General features: G+C 35.9%; 2 protein-coding genes across 2 annotated transcripts; one reads left to right on the forward strand and one right to left on the reverse strand.

Moving 5' to 3' along the window:
- Window positions 1-6,071: 6,071 nt before the first annotated feature.
- LOC115966703 lies at window positions 6,072-6,578 on the forward strand. The gene has a single exon (XM_031085877.1). It carries the CDS (start codon window positions 6,072-6,074, stop codon window positions 6,576-6,578), a length of 507 nt encoding a protein of 168 aa, XP_030941737.1.
- A 5,684-nt stretch (window positions 6,579-12,262) lies between these two features.
- Window positions 12,263-15,938, reverse strand: LOC115968941 (endo-1,4-beta-xylanase 5-like). Its single transcript, XM_031088483.1, has 7 exons — window positions 15,631-15,938; window positions 15,363-15,409; window positions 14,765-14,987; window positions 14,232-14,395; window positions 14,013-14,111; window positions 12,963-13,757; window positions 12,263-12,773 (listed from the first exon to the last, which is right to left on the reverse strand). The coding sequence occupies exons 1-7, from the start codon at window positions 15,686-15,688 to the stop codon at window positions 12,423-12,425; spliced, it is 1,737 nt and encodes a 578-aa protein (XP_030944343.1). The 5' UTR covers window positions 15,689-15,938; the 3' UTR covers window positions 12,263-12,422.
- Between the last annotated feature and the right edge of the window lie 1,453 nt (window positions 15,939-17,391).

The raw sequence follows: 17,391 nt of genomic DNA on the forward strand, positions 1-17,391 counted from the left end.
TCTACCCAGATGGGCCAGACTTGGATTTTTCCCAGGACAAAATAAAAGAAAATAGGCACCGCCTCTCGAATTCCTTGTCTAATCTGAAGGCCAAAGATCTCTCTAGGGTTTGGAACCTAGGCGGAACCGGCGAAACCCACGTGGCCAGAAAACATCCAAGCATGAGGAGACGGAGGAGCCTCGCCATGAGATACATGAGGGAAAAACAGACTGGGAGAGTACCAGGGATCCCGTAAAGGGAAGGCCGGACGTTCAGTAGCCTCGCGAGAATCACTCGGAGTAGAACCAGAAGAACCTTCGCCCTCGGAAGGACTGGGGGTACGCTCTCTCCTCTTTCGGGAAGAAGAAGAAGTCATTAGGACAACACGAACAATGAGAAGAGAAGAGATTGAAAGTGCGAAAAGGGGGAAGACCAGAATAACAAAGAAGAAAAGAAAAAGAAGGAGAAACACAAGAATGAAAGACTCAGAGAAGCAAAGTGATATGGTGAAACGGCTACAATAAAGGCGCAAATAGCAGTTGGGGAAGGTAGTGTGTGAACAGACACGCCAGTTGCCAAAAATTTAATTTGAAGAAGGGATTAATCAGCGGTTATTAATGAGAAGTAACGGGAAACGAGAAAAGTGAGTAGAGGAATTTTACCTCAACTGCCACGTCCCATGCAAAGAGGAAACTGCAAAAAATAAGGGAACACAACACAAAAAAAAAAAGGGGTGACCAAAAGCAGCAAAAAAAGGCCGGGATCCTAAATAAAAAGAAGGGAACCCAGGAGAAGTTAAAAAGCGGGAGATCCTACGAAAATCTTAGAAAACTTGAATTACTCACGCGTGGGCTTCAGGTAACCCACGAGCTCGGGGGGCTAAATGTTGAGGTCTAAAAAGGATCATAGTGAAGGAGGCCCAAAGGAATGAGTCAGGCCCAAAAGGAAAAAATCAAGCTAAGTCCAAAGCAACAGATGCAGGGGAACCACGAAGGAATAAAAAGGGCCCAGGAGACTTGAAGCCCAGACGAAGAAGCATCCAGAAGAAAAAAAGAAAACCACGGCAGGGGATAAGAAGTAAGGATCCTCAGCAACCATCAAGAGGCGCGGATCCTTTCAGGCACAAAGTCAAAGCAAGACTAGGACAGCTCGAAAGAAAAAAACAGAAGAAGAAAATAAGAAACAAAGTAACAGAACACGAGCGCCAGTAAAACCCAGCGACCTCTCATGGCACAGATAGAAAAAAAACCTCAGGGAACCAGAACAGAGAAACACAAAAAAAAGAATGATAACAAACGGCTTTCAAGTTGGCAGAATAGGATTCCGCCCAGATGGGAAAGAAGAGGGAAAAGTGGAACTGCCAAAATGGTGATGCCGAGAAGGGCATACCTCAACACATCCCAAAGAAAGTGGCCAACTAGGGACTTTCAAAAGAATCAGAGCTGAAAGAAGGAAAGAATGAGAAAAACGGGAAATGGGACTTACCGAGTGATAAGCACGAAACATGGCTCTGTTCACAAGAAGGCAAAACAGGGGAACCAACGGTTCCCTGGGAAGACCAGAACTCCATTATAAAAGGAAGAGATGGGTTGCGAAGAAAAGGGTAGCGAAAAAGAGAGAAAAAGAGAAGAGATTTTCTAGAGAAAAACTATCAGTAAATTTGTGGTGAAGAGAAAGAAAACACTAAGGGAAAGACGAATATTGCTTCTCGGTATCCAGTAAAAGCCACTATTGCACATACTCGGATTCAAAGAGAATCAAACTTTGCAAGTTTTGAAGGCTGAAATAGCCACTCAAGACTGTAATTTTTGAGCTTGATTGAACCTTGTATCACGTCCTAGTGAGCTTTCTGTAACTTAACAAACAACGTATTAATGAAATATGTCTCATTAATCCCAGGATCCCTTTAACGTTAACTTTTGCACCACTTTGCTATTCCTGCTTCTTTCCTTTTGAATTTATCTTGTTGTTTTGGCATTTTTTCTATACGAATATCCTTACTTGTCATTTTTTTTTGTATTGTCAGGAGCATCCCCTGTATGCTACTTGACTCTTAAACAGCCTTTTAGCTACGGTGAGTCAAGGCCCGATTCACCAAACCTCTTATTTAGGCCCGGGATCCTTGGGCCTGAGTGTTACAGAAAAAGGCACTCTCACAGCCTTCATCCATAGCAACGCTTGAAATAAAAAAGACGGTTAGAACGAGAATACAAAAATTACAAAGTACTATAAGTAACAGAGACATACCCTGGACAAGTCGTAGAGACTAAAAGCCCCCAAGTCCTCTGAGAATGCTTACCGCAGGGATCCAAGTCCGTCTCCTTGATGATCGAATTGGTCATCTCAACGGCATAATCCTTGTGAGTGACCAGCCTCTGAACGGGGTTAGAGATGATAGGCCCCTTTCTCGTCATCAAGCTCTTCCCAACTCCATGACGAGGGGAAGAAGGGGGCGAAGGAGACTTTTGCTGATGATCCCCAACAGATGGGCCCAACCCCTTCTTGGATGGACGGTCGTCCCTGGCATTGTTCTTCCTCTTTTGGGCCACTATAGGGTTTACCTTGGGGGCTAAGGTTGGCACCTCCCCCTGCCGCTTGTGTGTGGCAGCAGACTTCCTCACCAACGCCTTTTGTTTATTGGTGTCCATCTCTAAATATATATATATAAGAAGATTTAGTAAGGCAATAGACAGACTGAAGAGTGAACGGGTAGGAATACTTATGACAGTGGGAAAATGCGTGCAACTAACGGGCTATAGGCGTTAGCTCAAGACCACCACAAAACGCGTGGAGAGTGTCGAGGGTGACTAAATCTTTCCACTTCCTCTGCTTGAAGGGAATCTCCAACACAAAAGCCCTCTTGCTTGTCGCTGATCTGCAGACGAGCTTGGGCTGAAAAGGAAAAATATATTAGATACATAACAAAAAGCAGACAACAATAAAAGCAGACAAAATAGGAAAAGATAAGAGCAGACGGAATAGGAAAAGATAAAAGCAAATGACCACTTCACTCTCTCATAATGCCCTATGTATTATCAAACCCGTCGGGCATACTGACCCGCTCCCTAGGTCTACACACCCAATTTGTTCCTTTAACAAAAAAGTATCTGTTCTTCCAATTCCTATTCGAGTTAGGCATATCAGACACTAGCCTAAGCGACGTTTTTCTGGCCAAGAAGTGATAGATACCCTTCGAGGAGGAGATCTGCTGAGGTTTGTAGCAATAGAAGAACTCGTTGAGGGTGAGACAACGGTTGCCATCACTTAACTGACCCCATATCACTTTAGCCCCAAGGGATATCCTCCACGCATTCGAGGCTATCTGGCTGATGGATAGACCTAGGTAATTGGCTAACTGACGGTGTAGTTGTTGGGATTAGTGTCCTTAAATCCTATTGTATGATGCTATGTATGATATTATGTATGACATTATCTATGACATAATGTATGACTTAATATTGTAATTAACAAATTTGTTTTATTATTATCTAAAATAATGGTAATATGAATATTCAGACATTATCATATAGTCCATGAGATGCATAGTATGTGATTTATGTGAAAAGTCGTAGAAGATATAAATCACAAGTTCTTTGTAAACTCAAAATTTTAGCTCGTAGCCGGTGATGAAATTGAGCATTTCATCTGCAAAGAGTATAACATGTCAACTAAGATGATTTGTATTGATCATGGAATTGGTGACTTCTAGTTGATATGTTGATATGTTTTAAGAGTTAAGACATATTGAACTGGACTGCTGTGAGATTTATTATTCTCCTAATGATTGTCAATTGAATAATAAATCTCACGACTTATATTTACATGAACTCTTAATCTTGAGAGAATAATGGACCTGATCATGAAGTGTAGGTTGATTTGATATATCAGGAGTGAGATCTAAAGTAATGGTCAAAACCTCAGTATGTTGGGCAGCCACATTTTGTGTTGATGGAACATGTATTCTCAAGATGTAATTTATAGTCTCTTAACGGAGATACAAAATATTCCCTTAAGATAAGTTTAATTGGTTTGTTATTCAGAATGTTAGGCCTAACTACTTTAGTAAATAGTTACTAAAGTATATATTTATGAAATTGGATTTCATAAATATATGATGAATAACTTAAAGGATTAAATCGAGTACTCAAGGATTAAGATGTAGTAATTTACAAAGTGATAGTCTATTTTCATAACTTTGTAATACTACGAATATTTTATGAAGGGGTTGCATGTACAATAAAGTTTTGGGATATAATTTATTAATAAGGCCTAGAGTGCAATTATATTTATATAGTGATATTAAATATAATTAATGGTAACTTTGGACTTGTCAAGAGTTGACAGAAAAGCCCAAGGCCCATTGGAGCTAGTGTCTTATTTGTTCCCTTTTGGTCCCACTCCAAGCTACATACTAGAGCCCAATTGGAAAGGTCCAAAAGGCTAGCCCAATTAGATAATCAGTTATTAGGAGAGAAACATACAGAATTTTGTAATATACAACAAGTTCATGAAAAGATATGTATGTGAGTGTTGGACACTCTCATTTTTTTTAACATACACATATAACTGATTGAGAGACCACACATCTTGGGCGTTAGTGGAATTGGAGTGAAGATTGAAAGTGTTCCTGAGAACTTCTGATCTTTGGTTTTGAAATTCACTGCACCAAGGTACACTCTCTTGTTCTATATTCTGAAACTTACATAGTGCATGTTATCAATTGCGAATGAAGTAGATCCGTTAATTTTCCGCTGCGTATTTTTTGTATGTGATATAAACATGTGATTTTCCAAGAACTGGTATCAGAGCGGTCTTCATTTTCAAATCTGTATAATATGTTTAGTGAGTTTTAGAATTAAAGAAAACTATTTTCATAGTTGTGAAAATTTTGCAGCCATTTTTCTGCATATTATAGTCTTTGAAACTATTGTGTTGATTAAAACTGATTTTGATGTTATGATGTTGTTTAAGGTTGATTTTAACCATGTAAAATTGAATTTTAACACTTTAACATCAATGAAATTCAAGTTTTAATCTTAATCTCATCATTTTTGATCATTAAGAATGTGTTTTGTTCATTGGAAACGTAAAAAACGGTTAAAGAAAAACGGCTGTTTCTAGGCATTTTCGTGACTGGTGAGTCGCGAGATGAGTCGCGAGAGCTTCTGGATGAACTCACGACTGGGGTCTCGCGACTGGGCGAGTTGCCAAAACAAGTAGCCAAAACTCGCTACTCGTGTGAGTAGCCAGAATGAGTAGCCAAAAATTCTGACACCTGTTTATTACATGTATAAAGAGCAAGGCTATGTGTAATTAGTTTATGTATGTATTAAACAATTAAAAACCTTTCTTTTAAAACATCTAGTGGGAGAGAGATACAAGGGTTGCATCTCACGGCCTCCATTGTTGGTTCATAGTAGTGTGGAATATATACTTTGTCTTTGCTTTGAGCTTAGCATTCCATGCAGAGAGTATTTATTTCATAGTCCTACAAGATTGAATTTCTTGGTTTATAGTGTTTTGATCAAACACCTTGTCTCAGCCTTGAGCTTTGCATTCCATGCGGAGGGTGTTTTGTATCATGGTACTACAAAATAAGCCTGTTAAAGGGATGAAATGTGGCTACACATGATTCTAGACAATGGTATACACTAGACTAAGTATTATAGTATTCTCTATGCTGAGTTCTTACTATTATTACTTAAAGGCTAAATGTAAAATGGCATATTATTAGTGTTTGATAAGAGTTATCATGATATCACTAATAATGAGAATAGTTCTCAATCAATCATAGTATTTAATGTTCACTCTATGCTGAGGGATATTGAATATGGGATTGGGTTGTCGTTGCATATATTATATTATGGTTTTATTAAGGTTCCATATTATTTTCAAATTTGAACATGGCATCATTTAGCCCACTTGTTACTATTCTTAATTAAAACAAACTGACTAGAAAAGAAATTTGGACATTGTTCTTACTGCTGAAGAGCACAAATATGTGCTTACTCAACCATGTCCTAGCTTTCCTTCTTTAGATGCTCCTCCTGAGGAAAAATAACGATATGATTGTTGGCAGAAATCTAATGAGATGGCCAAGTGCTACATGCTAGCATCTATCTCAAATGTTCTACAGCATCAAATGCATGATGTAGAACTAGTTTCAGACATTATGCTAAGTCTAAAGGAGATGTTTGGTGAGCAAGGCCGTTCTACAAGGCAAGAAACCATGATCTCTAATCTGCATACTTTGGAGGTTTTAGGTGCCGATATTGATGGAGAATCCCAAGTGGATATGATACTCCTGTCACTACCAGAATCATTCAAGGAATTCAAACTTAACTATAATATGAACAAAAAGATTTATACATTGTTTGAAGTAATAAATGAATTGGTAGCGGCAGAAGGCATTCTTGGTACTTCTAGTGTTGATGCTAATATGGCTGAAGCTTCTACTTCTCAACCTAAGTCGAAAGGCAAGGGTAAGAAGAAGAAGGACTTCACCAAGCAAGAGGGTAAACAAATTGTCTTAGGGGATGCCGACAAAGGAAAAAAGATCAAAGGAAAGTGTTTCCATTATGGTGAGAAAGGACATTGAAAGAGGAATTGTCCAAAGTTCAAGGTTGCCAATAAAGGTATGAAAAGTTCATTCCTCCTTGAAATATGTTTAGTACAAAATCCCACGGATTCCTGGTATGTGGATTCAAGTTGTACTAATCATATCTGCAATTCTTTGCTGGGGTTCCAGGAGACCAAAAAGCTTAATAAAGGAGAGTTGTTTCTTACTTTGGCTGATGGGAGCAGGATTCCGGTTATAGCTGTTGGTGTATTTAATTTATGTTTTGAGTCAAGGGTTTTAGTATTGGAAGACTGTCTATTTGTACCTAATGTTCGTAGGAATTTAATTTCTACAACTTATTTAGGTAAACATTGATATTGTGTTATCTCTAAAGATAATGTTGTAATAAAGAAGGGTAAAATATTTATCTGTCCTGGCAATATTGTGGATGGTCTTTATATTTTAACTCCTAATAAGCATGAATTATATAATTCTGAATTAAATAATGACTCTCATGTAAAATCATTAAAGAAAAAGTTTCTTTCTACTAGTGATGCATACCTTTGGCATTTGCGTTTGGGTCATATTAATTCAAACAGAATTCAAAGACTGATCAAAGATGGTCGCTTAAAGCCATTGGACTTTGATAATTTTCCAGTTTGTGAATCTTGTTTGGAAGACAAAATGACCAAAAGACCTTTTAATGCAAAAGGTAGAAGAGCCCAAGATTTGCTAGAACTAGTACATTTAGATGTATGTGGTCCTATGTCAATCCAGGCAAGAGGTGGCTATGAGTATTTCATTACTTTCACTGATGATTACTCTAGATTTGTTTATGTGTACCTAATGAAACGGAAGTCCAAAGCCTGTGAAAAGTTCAAAGAGTTTAGGGCTGAAGTTGAGAATCAATTAGGCAAACGCATAAATGCCATTTGATCTGATCGTGGTGGTGACTACCTTCTTGGGGATTTCAAGGATTACTTAACTGAAAATGGGATTGTATCCCAAGTGACTGTACCTGGAACTCCACAACAAAATGGTGTAGCGGAAAGAAGGAATAGGACTCTTTTAGATATAGTTAGATCCATGATGAGTTATTCAACTCTACCAATTACTTTTTGGGGATATGCCTTAAATACTGCAATGTATCTTTTGAATTTAGTACCTTCGAAGTCTGTTCCTAAAACACCTGTAGAGTTGTGGAATAGGCGTAAGCCTAGTATGAGGCATCTCCATATTTGGGGTTGTCCAGCACATGTGTTGAAAGGAAAGTCTGACAAGTTACAGTCTAAAACAGAAGTGGTTTTCTTTGTAGGGTATCCAAAAGGAACTGTTGGAGGTTTGTTCTATAGTCATAAGGATAATAAAGTGTTTGTTAGCACAAATGCCAAATTCTTGGAAAATGACTATATGAATGATTATACTTCTAGAAGTAGAGTTGTGTTGGCTGAAATGAATGAACTTGTAGTTTAACAACCAATAGATGAAACTAGGGATGATGTGGTTGTATTGGATACACCACAAGATACTACTCATGAGATGTCTAGTACACAGGTGCCTCGTCGTAGTGGGAGGAATGTTAGGCCACCTATAAGGTTTATAGGTTTGGGAGAAACTTATGTAGCTATCTCAGAAGAGGCCGAAACCAATCCTTACACTTACGAAGAAGCAATGAATGATATAGATGCACATCATTGGGTTAAAGCTATGAAATCTGAATTAGATTCCATGTATTCCAATCAAGTTTGGGATCTTGTAAAGGCGCCTAACGGCATTAAACCTGTTGGTTGTAAATGGGTTTACAAGAGGAAGAAAGGGATAAATGGAAAGGTTGAAACCTTTAAAGCAAGGCTAGTGGCGAAAAGGTATACTAAAAAAAAAGGTATTGATTATGAAGAAACCTTTTCACCAATAGCAATGTTTAAATCTATCAGAATTCTCTTATCCATTGCTGCTCATTATGATTATGAGATTTGGCAAATGGATGTCAAGACTGCATTTCTTAATGGCAATCTTGAAGAGGAAATCTATATGAGGCAACCAGAAGGTTTCGTAGCTAAGAACCAAGAACATATGGTATGCAAGTTGAAAAAGTCTATTTATGGACTTAAGCAAGCATCTAGGTCATGAAACATTAGATTTGATCAAGCAATCAAGTCATTTGGTTTTGAACAAAATCTTGATGAACCATGTGTGTACAAAAAACATCGAGATAAAGTAGTAATGTTCCTAGTGCTTTACGTTGATGATATTCTACTTATTGGAAATGATGTAGGGGTAATGTCATCAGTAAAGGTTTGGTTGTCTAGCCAATTTGATATGAAGGACTTGGGTGAGGCTAACTTTATTCTAGGGATCAAGCTTTAGTGAGATCGCAAGAATAAGATGTTAGGCTTATCACAAGCTGGATATATAAATAAGGTTCTAGAACGGTTTAACATGCAAAACTCCAAGAAATGATTGCTTCCTTTTAGACATGGAGTTCCTCTGTCTGATGACCAAAGGCCTAAGACTCAAGAGGAAGAAGATATGATGAGACAAGTTCCTTATGCTTCTGTAGTGGGAAGTCTTATGTATGCCATGCTATGTACTAGGCCAGATATTTGTTATTCAGTTGGCATGGTCAGTCGATATCAATCAAATTCAGGACCAAAACATTGGCAAGCTATAAAGCATATTCTTAAGTATCTACAGAGAACGATAGATTATATGCTTGTTTACCGTTGTGAGGATTTGATTCCCATTGGCTATACAGATTCAGACTTTCAATCGGATCTAGATTTCTGAAAGTCCACATCAGGATGTGTTTTCACCTTGGGAGGTGGAGCCATAAGTTGGAGGAGTGTTAAGCAATCTTGTATTGCGGACTCCACCATGGAAGCTGAGTATGTTGCTGCTTGTGAAGCAGCAAAGGAAGCTGTATGGCTCAAGAAATTCCTTTCTGACCTTGGTGTAATAAGAATGGAGCAAGTTCCAATTACATTGTTTTGTGACAATAGTGGAGTAGTTGCACAATCCAAAGATCCAAGGAATCACAAGAAAGGAAAGCACATTGAGAGGAAATACCACATCATTCGAGACATTGTTGCTCGTGGAGATGTAGTGGTTGCAAAGATTGAAAGTGCAAATAATCTAATAAATCCCTTTACCAAAGCCTTGCCTCAAAGGAATTTTGAGTCACATTTGGAGGGAATGAGAGTTAGATTGGTACACAATAGTCTTTAAGGCAAGTGGGAGATTGTTGGGATTAGTGCCCTTAAATCCTATTATATGATGCTATGTATGATATATGTATGACATGATGTATGACTTAATATTGTAATTAATAAAGTTATTTTATTATTATCTAAAATAATGGTAACATGAATATTCGGACATTATCATATAATCCATGAGATGTATAGTATGTAATTTATGTGAAAATTTACAGAAGATATAAATCACAAGTTTTTTGTAAACTCAAAATTTTTGTTCTTCTAGTTGATATGTTGATATGTTTTAAGAGTTAAGACATGCTTTCGCAATCGATGGACATGAAACCAGCAGTTTGTAAGCACTACTTGTAGAAAACAAACCTGACAGTGTGTATGCCGAGATGATTCCATCAGAGGGAGCTCTACTACTGAGGGGGATGCCCAAAATTGCAGTAGCTTCATGGGGTAGAAAACTAGGCTCTAACTCCTTCTATTCCCCACTTTCAGTATTAATAAATGCACTAACCTTGGTTTCTTGTAGCACGTCTGGGAGAGCCGAAAATGGGAGTTCTGATGGATTGGATTGGAAGCCACTTATCCTTTTTAATCCTGACCGATTGCCCATTTCCAATACGCCAAATAATGCTCTTTCGAATCATATCACGAATGCTGAGTATACTCTTCCATGCATAGGACCCACGAGTTGAATCTCTTGGAATGAATGAAATGACTAAAATTAATTCTAATAAAACTTAGAGGATAAATTTTGTATTTTTGCCTCTCTTTATTTTAATGTAAAAGGGAGCTCACAGGTAAGTTCACGCCCCTAACTTGTGAGCACCCTTTTGCACTGAAAACAAAAGCATCCATCTTATTAACGAGATTAACTACTTCGTTATCTATAGTGCTTCTCAACCCGAGATCCTAGGCAATTATTAATTTGTAATTCTTGCAATGTAACTTTGTTGAACCAATAAAAATATATCATGTCAAATGAAAAACCAACTCAGCTTTAAGTCACCAAGGGACAATACTTACATGCTTCCGAGTTTTTTCTGTCACCAAGAACTTTTAACACCCTATCCATCAAAAAAAAGTATATCCTACCAATGGAACCCACTTGCTGTGAGAAAGTAGAGGCCTGTTTGGTTAGTTGAAAAAAATACTGCCCCTATGTTTTCATTTTCAGTTTTTAAACTGGTTTGGTTTTAGTATTTGTATTCAGTTTTAATTTCAGTATCCTAAAAGTTGGATTTGAATACAAAAAATTAACACAACTTTTTAACATTTTTGTTTTCTATGAATATGAATACAATGGCATATTTGTAAATATTGTGAAAACAAAAAGTTACTTTTATTTTAGTGATGTGATGTGTGTGAGTGAGAAAAATTACTTTTTAAAAAAAAATAAAAAAAACAATGACCAAACTCTAGTATGATATATTCTATATTCAAATTATGTATTCAAAACAACTTGACTCTCACCATTGCGCATCTTTAGTGCGGTGGTCACTTCACAAGTATAAGTGCTTGTGAGGTTTGAGAAGCAATAACCAGGGTTCAAGTTTCTAGGAGGGCGTTAGGAGGTTGATTTACAAGTACAACCTTTGTAACTTCGTGATATACACATGGATTAATGAGTTCCTATTTGGAAGGCTGCAACTTCTTAACCGCAGCACACTCTTTGTTGTTACTATGAGGTCCAAAAGCACTTTTTGAAACCAAACAGGCCGATGTATATACTTGCAGGATATATACTTTGTCCCTATGTTATTGTCTTCTCAATATTTTATTTTATTTTATATGTAGAGTGACAATGGAGTATAGCTAGAATCTTGAAATCTAGTATAGCAACTTCAATCTGGTTTCAGCGGTAAAACTTTTAGTGTGCAAAATTATCTTGAATTTCGATATTGTTTCATCATGGAGCTCGATTAAGTCTGAAATTGAAATCACTTATCAAATGCTAGGGCTTTATATCCGCGTGTATAGGGTGTTTGATAAAATGCGCGTGACAGAATATTGTAAGCTGAATTTCACTTGACTAAAGAATGTACTTACAAATCAATTTGAGAGATAATATTGTTTTTTTAAAAGATGTTCTTGATTTGGTTGCAGTAACACCAATGAAAACAAAAGCAAATTGAAAAACTCAGTCTACGAATGACCCACAAGTTCACAACTCTACTATTATTGATAATTCTATAGAAACCACTACTTTTACCTATAAGTATCTAAAATTCATGAATATTCTTTGCTCGTTTGGGTGGTCAGACTTAAATGGTCTGGGCATCTAAAATTCACATGAATGAATGTCATTTCTTTGTTTGTGTGCTGTGTGCCTACACGCGGGCATGTGCGTGTGCATGTATGCTTTGATATGATAGTCTTCTCTCCATGTGGGGTTGAACAACACCTTATATCAGCTTAGATTTGTATACTATAGATATCTGAATACATACTAAATTATTGAGATTTATATGGTATAGATATCGGTATAGTATCGAAGTTATTTCAAGGACATTTGTTAAGGATCTTGCCATGTTAACACACATACTTAGAAACATTTTCTGTATACTTAAAAGAAATTTTATTGTTTATTTCTTCTATTAGAGAGACAAATAGGGGTAGACTACCTACCTACCAATCACCTCCTCTAAACCTCGCAAAAGATAAAAATAGCTATAATTCAGGTACATATTCGAACGTTGATGGTTGCTTGTGGAGTATCTTTAGTCACCCTAAAACCTAGAGTGGTGGAAGAGTTGGCCTCTGTGTGTTGTACAGTTACATTGTAGTCTCCATGAAATAGTAAAACATCTACGAATCCTTTGTCATCTGCTGTGAATTCCAGAGCTTGAGAATGTTTCCACTCATGAAGCAGCTTATCCACAACATCTCCAGCTGGAGTGTTGTTGAAGTTTATATCTGCAAGGGGCATTTCCTTGAAATTCGCTGCTATTGGGCCTGCAAACATGACAATCCCTTTGACAGCAGGATGAGAATAACCCTCTCTTAATATATCCTCCAAGTGCTGGGCCTGTCCACAACCAGTGTCAGCATCGAACTAAAATCTTACTTAAATAGTAGTAAGAATAAAATTAGTTGGTTTGAAACCAAATATTTTAGTTAACACATTATTGTAGTTGTAATTTTAATCCATTTTTACTTGGGTGAACCAAGACAGTTTTGCATAAGTCTAATATTTTTTCTTTCTAAACTGGAATACCTGATCAGTGTCTTTGGCAACACCAACACTCACTTCGGTAAGCCATATGGGCAGTCCTGTGGCACCTAGAATGTCCAAAGAAGATCTCATGTAAGCTAGGTTTGGCTGGCCTGAACCAAAATTTCCTTGCAGGCCAATAGCTAGTAATATCTTCTCATTCCCTGGATATTGCAGAATCTCTTTTAGTTTTTTCTTGTAGTTGGCTGGGCTTGCTTTCTCATCCCCACCATTCATGGTACCATACTCGTTCATGAACATATTTGTGTTAGGGTCAAGTTGGTAAGCCTTGGAATAGAATACTGCAGAAGCATTTTCACCAAGCTTATCCTCAAAAAATCTAAAATGAAGATTCTCATTAACTACATCCCAAGCAATTAGCTGCCCTCTGTATCTTGATACCACTGAATTGATTCTTTTTTCTACAGCTTTCCATAAATCATCAGAAGAAAGGGATTTGACCCAATTAGGCTGATGATTGGGATTGTCCCACAATATGTTGTGACCTCTGATGGAAATGCCATTTTGTTTAGAAAATTTTACCATTGCATCTGGGACAGTATAGTTCTCTTGGCCTTGTATTTTCTCAGTGCTATACCACTTCATCTCATTGGTGAAAGTGGTAAATTTGAATCTCGATGCAAACCAGTTTTGATAATCAGTGCTTTCAAGAATATGGTAGTTCATACCACACCCAAAAGGAAAGTTTGATTTCAATTGCTTGATAGAGACTATAGCACCTTGAATTGCAGTTTTATTTGCATGAGTTACCTTGAACCTCACCTTGCTCTTACGTACCTGCAGGATTCAAATTTAACTAGAATTCTAAACACGATGGTGGAGTTCTAAAGTACTATTTAGATTGCTCATATTTGCAGCGTTTCTGATTATGTTTTTTATTCACTTAACAAAAAATTATAAATGTGAGGAATGGAGTGTGAGCCTAATTTTCCTCATGGACTTGCTATATGTTTGGTCAATTGTGTGGCAAGAGAGGGAAGTTGAAGCATATTTGTACTTGATGTGAGGAATGGACAGTGAACCTATAATTACCTTGCTGATGCTTATGTCTTGGTGGGATTTCCATTGCTCCTTAGTGAATGGCTGTAATGATACATTATCCACCCATATATCCACTTTTGTGTCCTTGCTCTACATTGATGAAAATGATGCATGAGTATATATATTCAGTTCCAAAGAAAACTAAATTAGTAAAATAAAGTTTAAAAGAAAAAAAATTATTGGAAAAACCAAACACAAGAAATATTTCACCTCGAAAAGGATCTCTACATGGGTTGAGAAATTTGCAATTATGCCACCTTTTAGCAGAGACCAACATCCATGCTCAGCAATCACCTTACCACCTCGAACCAGTTCATCAGTTGTTTTAAAGAGGACAGAAACTGTCTCTCTTCCTTCACTGATTTGAATCCAAGCTGAAAAATGTTCAACTTCAGTTGACAAAATCTCGTGAAAAGAGCAAAAGATCAAATTACATACACAGTAATGCAATTGACTATTGATGTGCTTCAGTTTGCTTAGGGGACATTGCCATTTCATGGTCAGGATTTAATAGTTAATAAATGGTGTCACATTATTTAAAATCAATTATAGTTTTTATTTAATTCAATTTATATTTAGAATTTTAAGACTAGATGTTATCATGTACACACACTTCGATTCATGAAGACTAAATATGGACATGAAATTTATTGGGATAATTCATTGCACTCACTATAAAATTTCCACAATCGAATCTATGTTACTCTGTCTTTAATTTCTTCACACAATGAAAATATTGTTACCTGAAAAACTATAGAGCTTTCCTTTCTCAAGTAGAACCTTCTGAGATAAACTGTCTAGTGGGTGTGTTCTACTGTGTACAACAATGAAGCTGTTGCCTGCCTTTGAAATTCGTTCTTCAATTTCTCCTTGTCCGAAGACGGTCCATCCCTCTAAGCTATGATTAAATTCTGGATTGACTATCATCCCTCCTCCATATTGAGCTCTCTGGGGCTCTACCAAGCACTGCTTTATCAAAATAGGGTCATCAATTGTGAAATGCATTTTCTAATTAAATATGGATTTAACCAAATTCTTTTGCATATATACGAGCGAAAGAGTGCATGAAAGTCATGCCTCTAACTCTATTCTCACATAAATAAAATGACAAATAAAAGAAACTTTATCCCCAGACACAAATTTCTGGAATTCATACATTTTTTTACAAATGAAAAAAAGCTCTTGTACACAGTGTTACACACACTTGAGTTTTTATAACTTAAAACATGATTTTAAATCATGTTTTCAGTTTATAAATTAAAAAAAAAAAAAAAAAAAAAGTGTGTGCAGTGTGAAATAGACACCCCCCATTTACAAAATGGAAAGCTTCATTTTTCTTGCCTTTGTTGTTGAGGAGTAATCGTAGGAGAAAGCACTGATATTCATCCCTGCATTAATTAGTTGAAATGAAAATGTTAGCCATCAATTATCGATAACCATTTTTTAGATTATCCTAATGAAATATAAAGGAAAAAAAATGGACATATTTATTATAAAATAATAATAATCTTTGCACTAAAACAATTTTTACTCTAAAAACAATTTGAAGAAAGAAACCGTATAGTATGTTTTAATGATAACACTCTGAGAGAGAGAGAGAGAGAGAGACCTGAAAGCAGTAAAATGCATGAGAGCCATAAGGTGCAAGTTTCTGTGAAAAGCTTCATCTCTTCAAGACAGAAACAACCTTTTGCTCAATTTGTAACACTGTAAGAAATAACAATCCAAATCCTGATATTGCAAGCAGTACGAGCGTTACATGTAAAACTAATAAAGAAACTGAAAGCAAAGAAACAAGGAAATGTCGGTAGGATGTAGATGTAGTAAACACTAAACAACAATGTCAAACCAGAAAGCCAAAAACTCTGTACTATCACATACTGACAACCTACTTTACACTAATTTACACACTGTAACTTTGCGAATTTCCATGTTGACCCGTGGATCATCTTCACTGCTACTTTATATAGAGTTGTTCAACTAGCTTGCAAATAAGCCCATTCCCACATAAAGGTTCATATGTGTGTGTGGCTGGCTTACATAAATCACATGTTTTTAAGAAGAGAGAAATGTAATAAATTATTAAACATAGAATAAAGAATAATTTTTTGAGTAAATTCACAAGTATTTGATTATTTCAAATAACTTAAGTAAATAATAATTTGTTTATATTCTTGATTCTGTGTGTAATTAGATTTGTTTTTATATTTTATTTTATTTTTTTATTCAATTATTGTTAAGGCAACTAAACTTGAAAAAGAATGTTAAATTCCAAATCAATTGTACTATCTATCATATGAATTTTAAAAAAATAAATATTATGTATCAATTCTTTTTACATGAGTGTTCTACTTTATGCCCAATCAATTGTATGGCTCATTCTTTTTCTCCTTATAAAATATAAACACAACTTAAAATGAAAGAAATTTAGACATATAATTACTGCATTTATGAGATCATAAAGTGGAAAACTAAGATAATTGATTACAATTAAACCATTAATACCGTTTAGAACTTTGTAATGTTGTAATTCAAAGAATTTTAGTCCTTTTCTTTCCTTAATGCACTGTCCCACTTCTTTTGTTTCTTTCGACTGGGAGATCAGAAATAAGATTGTATGCTACACAAATCAATATCAATATATATATATATATATATATATAAAAGCAGAGACCTTATACAGTAAAGCATAAAGTTCTGCTAAGTGACGCATTCTATGCAAAGAGAATTGAAATATTCTCAAGTGTCACATTAAAGATAAGAACAAATTAAATATAGAATTTTTGTTTCATTTGGTTTAATATTTTAAGACTTTTCTAATTAACAAGTAAATATTCTTTGTATTTATTTGGTTCAATATTTCAAGACTTTTCTAATTAACAAATAAATATTCTTTGTATCCTTTAATTCAATGTTTCAATACTTTTCATTCCTCACACATACACACAAAACTCTTTGCATTTTAATCATTTTCACCTCTTGCACTTCTACCTCTTTATATATACCTATCCATAACCCTTCATGCCATCCCATGTCAAATACACACAAACAAAAAAATGATGTCATTTACCTTTAATCTTTTGACAACACCTAACTAGCTCTAACATTGTTGTTTCATTTATCCTAACAACCCATATGAGTTGGCTACAACCAAGGAAAGAGGGCTTGCATTTTATATTGAATAACAGCGGCGGCAATTACGATTTTGATGTTAAGTTCGGACGTTGTAGATTTATGGGTTTTGTAATGATGTGATTGATTGTGGATGTTTGGAATATATATTTTGTTTTAAAATTAAGGAGAAAGAAAAAGACACATTCTATGTCAACTTATTCTATAATATTCCTCTAAATTTGTTTTTTTTTTTTTT

Source organism: Quercus lobata, chromosome 11 (assembly GCF_001633185.2).
Source record: "Quercus lobata isolate SW786 chromosome 11, ValleyOak3.0 Primary Assembly, whole genome shotgun sequence".
In the NCBI taxonomy this organism is placed as follows: Eukaryota; Viridiplantae; Streptophyta; class Magnoliopsida; order Fagales; family Fagaceae; genus Quercus; species Quercus lobata.

Bases quoted from the DNA above. Each gene is read 5' to 3' on its own strand.
- LOC115968941 (XM_031088483.1), bottom strand. From the start codon at position 15,688: ATGAAGCTTTTCACAGAAACTTGCACCTTATGGCTCTCATGCATTTTA. The intron at 15,410-15,630 runs GTCTCTCTCTCT...TAATTAATGCAG, and splicing joins ATGCATTTTACTGCTTTCAG to GGATGAATATCAGTGCTTTC. The intron at 14,112-14,231 runs GTGAAATATTTC...TCATCAATGTAG, and splicing joins ATGTAGAGATCCTTTTCGAG to AGCAAGGACACAAAAGTGGA.
- LOC115966703 (XM_031085877.1), top strand. From the start codon at position 6,072: ATGGCCAAGTGCTACATGCTAGCATCTATCTCAAATGTTCTACAGCAT.